Here is an 11,023-nt window from a genome sequence, read left to right as displayed (position 1 = left end):
CCTGCTCTATGGGCCCAGCAGTGCGGAAGTTTGGCGGAAGTAGTGCCGATCCTGTTGGCATTTTTAGATGCTGAGGTTTTTTGGCTTTATTTGTTCCACTGAGCAACTTTCATGGGAATGAACAATGCTGTATCCTCTTAATAATGGATTAATACATTCATGGTGCAGACACTGGACACTACGTCACCATCAATATACCACAATGCAATGTGGGTGAAACAACCTTAATAACAGACAAATGGACAGTGACCAAGCTGGCCAATGATGAACAATAGTATGCATATTGAGTATAGTGCTAGCATGCAATTTTGGACGTAGCCATAGCCAATTATTCCCAAATAATGCATTTTTTTTAGGTTGTAACATTTAAATAAATTAAATATAGAGTGCAGCTGCACATCAGCCACACTGTTCTTGCATAGTTCAAGTTCATACCTTTTAGAAGGTGCAGCACAAAAACAGTGAGTCACAATGGATGCCATGAAACCAGTCTGTACAACTTTATAATTGTAACCACTCACAACTCAACATAGCCCAGCACACCTGCCATTTAGAGTGTGCTTACCATCAAATTAGGCATTGAGTATTTTGATCTTCCTCTGCCAAGATCATCTGGGTAAACCCTTAGTTAAGAAAAACTGTGACAATGTGTCCAAAACTGGACTTTTCTGTCAAGTAACACATCTTTCAAAGTGGATTCATTTAGTAACATTGATTGCTTCATATAACTTTTTGTTGAAACATCCAGATGTAATTCTTAATTGCACAGTACGGTGCCTGGTGCTGCAAAGCTCTGCTAAAGGGAACCTCAGCAATCACCCATCAATGATAAGGATTAAATAGTGCCTTTTAATTTAGTGCTTGACATTTCTGCCTTGAGTCAAGCCTGCTGCCCCATATACACAGACACAAATTGCACATTAAGGTTATTCTACAGTAGGTCTATTCACTGTGAAGTCTTTTCAGGGTAAGACAAGATTAATGATCATTCAAGCAGACACATGCTGCGGAAACACACACACATACACACAAATAGAAAGACAGAATGAGTGGAAAATAGAGTAAGAGAAAGATTATATCTGATATTGACCCTAAAGTAATAATACTCTATGCTAACACCCTGTTAATAAAAGCAGTGTTTACAGTTTTATCTCATGGATTCACTGCTCAGTGTCTGTTTTTTATCATTTGGGATTTTCTGTCGTTATGTGTGAAATTATTGTCCAAGTTGATGTCCATATATTGCTTCGTGTCTATTTTATTATAGCCTTGGCAGGCTGCAGTTTCACCAGGGAGGAAGAAAATTAAAATGTATCTGTGTGTGTGTGTGTGCGTGTGTGTGTGTGTGTGTGTGTGTGTGTGTGTGTGTGTGTGTGTGAGAGAGAGAGAGAGAGAGAGAGAGAGAGAGAGAGAGAGAGAAAGAGAGATTGTGTGTTAGTGAGAAATTAGATATTTTGATTCAGTAAAAAACATCTCCATGAATATTAGCATGCATGTGTGTGCATGCATGGCATACGATACATCTGTGCCCATCAGCGATCTTTATGTGTACTTACAAATTCACTCCCCGGGTGCATTATGCCTTTGAAGCTCAGCAGGGTGTTCTAATAGCTTTTAATTTTAATTAATTTCTCCTCTCTATTAATAACCTATATCATCCCCTAAGTGGATCTAAGTTTTAAAGGTGCCGCATTACTCATTAGCCAATTGCTGGGTAATGGGAGGGCTTTGCGCTGACTCAGCAGAAACTTCAAGTTGGCAAGTTCATCCCATAAAGTCTAAATAACTCTCAAAATAAGACATGATGGTACGCGTGGACATGGTGACAAGAAATGAGATGGAAGGGGAGATGCTAAAATTAAGTGTGAGTGAGACAGAAACTGGAAAGGGTGATGAATAAACCTATGAGTATGCTTTGAGGGGAATTAGTCTGATAAAAAACACATTTATAAATTCAGTGGAAGTGATGAAGGGCACTGCTTTGTTTCACTGTGAATACAACATGTACATCTTGGCCTTTTACAATGATGGATAAATCACTCATAACTGTACTCAAAGCTAAAATGACTTCAAAAGTAATGCTTGTCTAAAATGGTCTGCCTTTGGATTGCTCAAACCTTCCCTTTGAACAGTTCCTGGCTCCAGGATTTACTTTTTTAGAATCTTCAACAAGTGCAATCATGTCATCTGTGCTGAGTTAGAGGAGGTGTGGGAGCTTATTTTTAAAACAGTAAGTGATCAGAAGGATATATTACAGAGTAGGGCAGCAGACAGACAGATGGTCATTTACAGTAATCCCCTGGTAATGTATTTATGAATATTAAAGCTTTTTATTCCATGAAAAGACAATGCCATAGGCTATATTTCAATGTAAAATGATTGTATATACTTCTCCTTTTACACATACCTCATGCGTTTGACTACTAAATGGTATGAAGTGAACTCCCTTCTGTCATCAGAATCCAAGTGAAGTCATGTCAGCTTTTTGACCTCCCCCTGTGCTCTCCTATGAGGGCTCCCTTCAAAAATGTTCCCTATGTGGTACTTTGACAAAAAACAAATTCTCCGCTTAAGTGTATTTTAAAGTGTCTCTCTCTCTATCTCTCTCTCTCTGGGCCCAGCGGCATCTTGCTCAGTTACACACACCCACATTACACAAACACACACATACATCGTGAACGCGCACCACTCAGTTGGCAAAGTTTGGCGCGCCGACTTTCATAGAACAGACGCGTCTGTCTGATAGAAAAAAAGTCAAACAATGCGAGATATTTCTCAGTGACTGAACAGAATTTAGTCGGCGATAAGAAGTTCGGCGCCTGAAAGCTCATGTGCGACCGTGAAAGGAGCTATATTACACTCCACCTGCACTCAGTTGTTTCTCACAACTCCCAGAATACTTGGATTTTGGGGCACTTTGGCACAAGACGGGACATCGTGTGCGCCAGGCGTCAAGCATAGGAGTCAACAAGTAGCTCTCGTTTTGCGGATGAGAGGAGAGAGATTATCAAAAAAAAAAAAGGCTTAAAGTTGCTGAATGGGAACTTAGTTTTGACTTACTTGGTCGCGGGATAAGGAAATCACATTTTATTTCAGCCACTGGAAGGCGGAGAGGATATTAGTTATTGAACGAGTTTGTTATCACCATGAGTGGACTGGTGGTTTTCCAGATGTGCACAGTTTTATTGTTGGGGATTATAACTGGGGTCGCGAGTGCTCAGGTCTCCACTGCCAGAGTGATGAGGGGCAACATCAGGAGAGATGGTGAGTCTTTATTATTTCATTATTTTTGTTGTTGTTGTTGTTGTTGTTGTGCGTGTGTTTAGTGTGTCTCTACTGCTGTACGTGTCTCTACAACACTCATCAGTGACATATTGGCCGTCCTGGAAGAAAATTATACTTAATTCTAATTATTTTAAATCAAAAGTGGCGTTGCTTATATGTGTTATTCGGTTTCTTGAAGCTGTAGGCCAGTTTAGATAATGTAGTGGCTATATTCATCACTGGATCTATTTTGTTTTCCCATTTTATGTTCTTTCTCAGTTGTGTTACTGATTTGAAAGAATCAATGATATACTGCGATACAAATCACAAACAGGAAATACTTGTCCTGTAATGGCTGTCTTATGGTTACTATATTACATAAAAATAGACATCAGTTATTCGTGTGACAGTTGATTGACAGGGCTTGTTGCAGTGAATGACCTGTCGATACACTGTTAGGTGAGTGAACAACAGTGTGGAGACAATGGTGAAAGAAGGAGAGGAGTCAAATGATGTTAAGTCTGTTGGATGACAAGCTACTCCACATTTCCAGACTTTTGAAAACTGGATAGCTGAACAGCATGCATGTCTTAGACAAATAGGTGCTAGTATACTTATATCACTGCTGCAGTGCATCTCTCCTTCAGACTGTTTCAGCCTCTTGCCTATCTAACTTCCTGCAGGTGTGCCATGCTTTCTTTTCACTTGGCCCTGAGGCCAAAGTCACTGTGCAGTACCTTTGATTGCATACACACACACACACACACACACACACACACACACACACACACACACACACACACACACACACACACACACACACACACACACACACATACACACACACAGCTGCAGGGTTGCTTTTGGCAGGGAACATGAAAATACCACTGTATTAGGTTCTAACCTGGACGAATGCCCCCAAGGCCTGTCTCACCTCTCACTCCTGTGTTAATAACAAAAGAATAACATGGAGGAGTAAGGTCATGACTTCAAGGCTGTCTACACATGAAATAGCTCCCCATCAAATACCTCTAAAACTTTCTAAAGTTCAGATTATTTTTCTTGTTTCTCCATTTAACTCTTCACGATAATTCATTCTATGCATGTAAAAACTAAAGACACTTTGATCAGTCAATTATCCATATATGCTATATGATGGATTGCAACTTGTCAGAACAATCACAGGGTGTTTTCCAGTTCCAAGCGTGTGTATAGATGACGTATAAATGGCATCACAGAAGCCGCCACACAAAGTTACAGCTGTGCTGCAGCAGTACCGTGAGACAGAGCGGGCAGACGGGAGAGAAAAGCAGTGAGTGATGACAAAGCAACGGCTTGTTACAAAATAAAAGTGGATAGTGTAAGGAGACGACAGCTGCATTACTATTTGGTCAAGGTTCAGCAGGATAAAAAGTCTCTGTTCTCTCACTGAAGTAAAAGTGAATCAGGAAAGATCAGTAGAAAGCAGTAATAAAGCTGATTTTATGATACTTTAAAAATGAAAGTTTTAATTCTTTATTCGAACAAGATTTATCACATTTGAACTCTAAGTTCTAAAGGAAATCTCCCCTGTAGATATTATTTTATGTTTATCAAAATGAGTCAATCTTGGACTACAGGAAAAACGTTCACTTAATTCTTAGTTGTTTTTATTTACTCTTACTGTTTTGTTTTAGCTTGTTTTGTGAGACTTCACTTAAGCAACAATTAGTATTCTATTCTGTAAACGTGTTCATTTTCTTCATATCAGATTCCGAAATCTGTAGATATACAGTATATATACATATTAAATGATACACTTTCCCTCATCCTCTACTTTAAGAAGAAAAACCTCCAACACTTCTTTTTTTGGGGGGTAGGAGTGCTTCTTAGTGTATGTTTCAAACCTTTAATCAATACTTTTTTTTAAAATTACAGACACATACTTTAGGTTTTGTTAATTTGGTGAAATTTAAATTGAAGGGAACACTCTCTCACTGCTTCACACATTACCGAGCTGCATGCATTTCCCATCTGTCAAACTAATCTAGAGTTAGTGAACTCCTTGTGATGATGCTGTCAGGAAACGATTGCTTTAGCGAAAAGATGGTTATTAACATTTCGGAGAAAAGTGTTTCTCTAGAAGCAGTCAGGGGTTTGAAAGATGAGATGACATACCTTTTCTCTGTCACTCTCTGAAAATCTTCCTGGCAGAGTTTGTAAGACACCTTTATGTTCTGTTATTATCAAATCAAATGGACTTCATCAAAATGAATTTTTTTGATCTCGCACAAAGACTTTGAGCTGCTGTGAAAGCTGCTATTGTTTGTCAGATGCTGTCTTTGAACAATTCCTTCACCCCCTGCATTCAGTCTTACAAAAATACACTGAGCCCAGAAGTTATCTTTGTGTGTGTGTGTGTGTGTGTGTGTGTGTTTACGCATTTACAGTCGGCTTATGCAGAATATGAAAGCTTAGTTCCCCTGTTTGATTGACTGGTGGAGATTAGCTTTGTTTTCATGTGCAGGACTGAACCTCATGCTGATAGGGGCTCGGCAGCTTTCACTCATCCATTTAGCATCGTGAACGTTCCCCCGATTCCACCTTTGTGTATTTGAACCCAAGTGTATGTTTGTGTGTGTGTGTGTGTGTGTGTGTGCGTGTGTATGTGTATGAGAGTGCTCTGACAGAATGTCTTAGCTGACTTCGAGGAATTTCCCCCAAGGTTTTTTCTCCTGTATTTGTTCAGTGTTTTGCTCATTCTTCATGGAAGTGTGTGTGTGTGTGTGTGTGTGTGTACATATGTGTATGTTTATGTGTGTGTTTGTGTGTGTGTGTGCGTGCGTGTGTGTGTGTGTGTGCGTGTGTGTGTGTGTGTGTGTTTGTGTGTGTGTGTGTGTGTGTGTGTGTGTGCGTGTGCGTGTGCGTGTGCGTGTGTTGGGGGGATTAGAAAGGGAGACGGAGTGTACTTACAAAAGGAAACACATAAATACACATGTAAACATGCTGAACAAAGTAAACACTATTTGGCCTTTCTGCCCTGAACAACTTATCATCTCTGCTGAAGAGACCAGATGACCTAGATAGGATAAAACCTATTACATACACTTTGTGTGTGTGTGTGTGTGTGTGTGTGTGTATGTGTGTGTGTGTGTGTGTGTGTGTGTGTGTGTGTGTGTGTGTGTAAGCAGCACTTATGGGCAGGGAAATATGTACATGTGTACAGGCACTGAAAGAAACAAGCATACAGTAGTCAGACACTGTCTCCCAGACATAAGCACCATCAACTCATTTATGGCCAGAACAACACAAATGCTCATGTTTAACAGTTCTATTTAGCTTTGCTATAAAGTGTCAACTGCTATTAATTTTTCTCACTTTTGACTTTAAAATTCAGTGTTTCTTAACAATGCTAATGCTCTGCAACATCACGATAGTCGAAAATGTTTGGCACTGGCTATCAATTTGTGACTGCCCTCTGTTGGAGTTTTAAAGGAGCTTTACTGAATTGGAGACAGATACACGCAAATCTTTGAGGCATTTTCCAAAATAGTTCTATCCTCAGATGTTCAGAATCCAGTAGAGAGTCAAAGATTATGAATAGGCACCTGAAATCAATAACAATATGCTTAAATGATCGTCATCAGGCCTTATTCATGATTATCTTCCTAAGATGATTTACTCTTAAGGAAAGTCTATATAGGATTCATGACGGTTTAAACCGATTAATTGTTCATACCTTGGTTCTAATAATGATGAATCGCATTTCCTTGTAAATTGAAAAGGGCATGCTAGATTAAGTTAATTAGCATAACACCCTGCCAATCCCCATAAAAGCGCATGAGACTGCAGGGTCATGTGCAAACAGCCACACACATAAATGTAAAAGAAAAGTTGAGAGAATCAAGTCAAGAATGCCTAAACAAAAGCCTACAGAGAGTGGAGCACTGGACACTGGATGTATAAAAAAAAAAATCCAATTTAAACAGTTCAGAAATGGAGGTACTTCTATTGGAAGTAAATGCTAAAAGAACTGTCATGTGTAGTAGAGATAGTAGTAGATATTAATGTATACTGTATATAAAACCCTGCTCAGTCATCTGTATCCGTTTAGCTCACCTGGTAAAGCACAAGCTCCAGGATGTATTCCTACTGCTGCGTCAGGGGTTTTCCCTGTCTTGCTTCAGCTGTACTATTCAATAAAGGCAAATTAATCTCAAAAAACAGATCTACTTTGGGTAGTGTTTAATTTAAATTATCATAATTCTTTGTAAAATAATGAAAATAAACATTAAAAAATTGCACAAACATCCTGCAACTGTGTGTAAGAGTGCTCCTGCTTCTTACCTGAGAACAAATCCCAATTAAAAAATAATTGGTCAATGTCAGAATCTTTGTTAAAACTGTTAGTTTAATATTTTTTCTTTTTTCTTTATTAATTTCTTGTAGCCAAGAAGGGGTGCTTGTATCAGTCTATAGCCTAACTCAAATTTTTGCGCAGTCGAAATCACAAACAAAAAATGTTGTCATCAATCCCGCTTGAATAGCTAATTTGTTATTCTATTTTTATCCATGTATACCAACATTTTTATTATGTGTGAGGGTGACAGCCGTGGCCAGAGGCATCATGTTTTCGGGTTGTCGGTCTGTCTGTCCTATTCTTGTTAACTCGATATCTCAGGGAGGGAATGACTTCACTTTTGGCACAAATGTCCACTTTGACTCAAGGATGAACTGATTAGATTTTGGAGGTCAAAGGTCACTGTGCCAGAACTCCTAATAACACCTAATTTCTGCTATCTTTATGACAACATTTTACATCTGAAAGGTCAAAGGTCAACTTACCTGTGATTTCATGATGTTCCACAGAAATGCATTTCTGTCAATTATGCAGCACCATAACTCAGGAACAGAAGGGGAGACGTTTGGTCAGATACTGAATTGTTTTACACTAATCTTGAAACTGTGGTGTTTGTTAAGATATTCTGTGCTTCCGGGTTGAAGATGTGTGTGGATTATGTAAGTCTGGACAGACATGGATATAAACTGTAACTTGACTTGTTGTGCGGAGGCATATGACTACACACACACAGGTCTAGAGAGGTGTTGCACAACTTTGTGAGTACAAGGGAATGTGTGAAATACTCTGGAGATTCAAGTTCCCTGTTATCTTTTTTTTTTTTTTAACCCTGTTGACTTTAAGATTAACTAAAGTTATGCAACAATATTACTTGCACCCACTTTACTCGTGTGTGAAAGTTCACACACTCACATGCTAACACACATGCACCAGTCACAGCTTAAGTAGTCAGCAGGGGTGTTTCCATAAACATATTCTGTTGTCTACTTTGATGATTCACATTAGAAAAGCTGAATGAAAATATAACAAGACTTCCTCAAATCCGCATTCAAGTTCTTACACTCACTAGAGGTGGTTTTTGCCTTTTTCTGAAATACAGTTGATGTGCTAAATGGGATATGGAAACACCCACCCCAAATTAGTTCTGACAAAGAGACCATTTAACTCACAAGTGCTCAGCTGTTTTTACTTATGACGAATCTTGGATATTCTCATAACGTGTCTTCACCTCTGGAAGGCATGAAGCACCAGGCGAATATTAGCTGACTTAAAAGAACTATTAACACTTGCTCAGTTAAAACAAATCCTTGCATTTTTCTCTTATAGATTCGGTTAGAGGCAACTTGTTTTGTTTCTGGTTAGCAACCTGAACTTCTTCTGCCTACTCTATAGTGCCAAACTAGGCTGTAACCTAGTTTATTTGCTGCAAGCCAGTTGATGGAAAAACACCTTCTTCAACTTTTTTCTTTCTTGCTACATTTCAAAAGTTTGCTTAAAATTTGCTCGACAGTTGGTTAACTTTTTTGAAGGGACAGACCCCCAAATGCTTAAAACATACAGTGTACCATGCAGTCATTGTGGCCACTGTGCTAAACAGTGAATATAACTTCCACTCAGGGACAGAACCACGATATATTGTATAAAGGCTCTTGGCATCTTTCTGATTCCTCCTCTTCTTTCCTCTGATAGTTCTTCTCTTATCTGTTGCCTTCCTCTCTCAGTGCTGTCTTATCAGTCTATGCTCCACTACGTATCACTCCATCGCTCCAGATCCTCCTCTTTCAATCTCCCCCTTTTTCAATCCTCTCTTTATCTTCCCATCTCCCCCCCATCTGTTTCAGCTCTTTTTAATGAAAAGCTATTTCACCTTATTGGCTCTATGGGCAAATATAATGCGGCAAACTGTCACAGAGTGTTCGCACAACACAAACCTACCTGCATAATGCACAATACTTTTAGTCAACCTTTGTAAACCTAAAGGCATTTTAACATCTACTGTCGATAAGCTTAAAAGACTGACATTATACAAAAAGGAGCGCAGACACAGATAAATAAACAAACAAGTTACACAGCAATACACACATATGCACATGCAGACAAGTAACATATGAGCTGTACTCACAAAAGCCTGTGTGCTCTCATTGTTTTAAGCAAGCACTGGTCATATCAGTGAGTGTGATGTCATGGTCTTTGACTGTGTCTTAGAATGTGAGGTGGTCTTGCCTCTGATCTTATCTGGTGGATTAAGAAGTACAGAAGTGTATTTGACAAAACAACCTCACTCTGAGGTCCATTTCTAACTGTTCTGGAGCTTTTTTTCATATGACACAATCAGTCGAAATGCAATACCAAGGTAATTTTCAGAAATTGTAAGTCTTAAAAAAATTCCTAAATGTATTTTTAAGTCTCTTTTTTTTGCACCCTCAAATAAAGCACCTGTGCGCCTATTTTCAGGGTATGCCGGGTTGAATAAAGTTGAACTTTTGGAACACAGTAGAACCTGACTGACAAACCTTGTATTTTCCAGGTGGTAAAAGATGCAGCATATGATCCACCCCTAACTTATTGCTTTGAGATACAGTAATACATACAGTATATTTGCTTGTGGCATGAGTGGAGGGCCATCATACTGGTCACCCCATGCTGCAACATCTTGATTGATTATGCATTATTATTTAAGACAGGAGGCAAATAGTTTCCAAATGTTTTCATGTCACCGTATTTAACACAGGGATGACAGCAGGGAGGAGTGTCATGGAGGTTATTGGAATACATGAGTCACTCTCAGGGCACATGGAAGCGGTCCTCGCCCGCCCACCAAGGCCGACACACAATTACAGGATCTCCCTTTCAAGGGAATCCCCCAATAGACACTTATCATCACCTCCCTTTCCCCACACACACACTTTTCATGTAAGAAATAGCATGAGCTAAAGTAACCCCACCCCTAAACATTTGGCAGACAATCTTTTCCTCCCCCTGCACAGGGGAAATAGGGTGGTGACCATTTGGACAGAGAAGCAAAGGAATGAGATGATGCTTTGGAAATTGGGTGGAGCTAGGTGGAGGCTCATATACTGTATGTGGTTGTGCTCAGATTTTAGGAGGAGAGGGCAGCAGGAAAGAAGTGAAAGTTTAGAAGGGAGCTTAGAAAAGTTAGAGGGCACAGAGGAGGAGGAGAGGGAATATGCGTGTTAAGAGAGATATGCCAAGTTGAAAGACCTGTCCCTCCACTTTTCTGCCCTGTCAGCTTCGAAAGAGAGATAGTAAGACCAACAGCAAGCCAAAAGGGCAGAGTATAAAAGAAGAAGAGGAAGAAAGCAGGACTGATAGAGGAGTAGGGGGTTGGGGGGATCAGGTATTTCTGGGAGAGTGGGTATAGTGCCAAACGTCAGCAGATTATCTCAACTTGTTTGTTTA

The 11,023-nt window shown here is 39.5% G+C and overlaps 1 protein-coding gene across 1 annotated transcript in view; it reads left to right on the top strand.

Moving 5' to 3' along the window:
• Positions 1–2,716: 2,716 nt before the first annotated feature.
• Positions 2,717–11,023, top strand: part of pdgfd (platelet derived growth factor d) — a 54,433-nt gene continuing 46,126 nt past the window's right edge. The window contains exon 1 of the mRNA XM_083913461.1: positions 2,717–3,264. Within this exon, the coding sequence (XP_083769587.1) occupies positions 3,147–3,264 (118 nt within the window). The 5' untranslated portion in view covers positions 2,717–3,146. The remainder of the gene's footprint in view (positions 3,265–11,023) is intronic.

This window comes from Echiichthys vipera, assembly GCF_963691815.1.
Source record: "Echiichthys vipera genome assembly, chromosome: 5".
Taxonomy (NCBI): domain Eukaryota; kingdom Metazoa; phylum Chordata; class Actinopteri; order Perciformes; family Trachinidae; genus Echiichthys; species Echiichthys vipera.
Note: the sequence above shows the minus strand (reverse complement) of the source record. Positions and strands in the feature narration are given on the sequence as shown.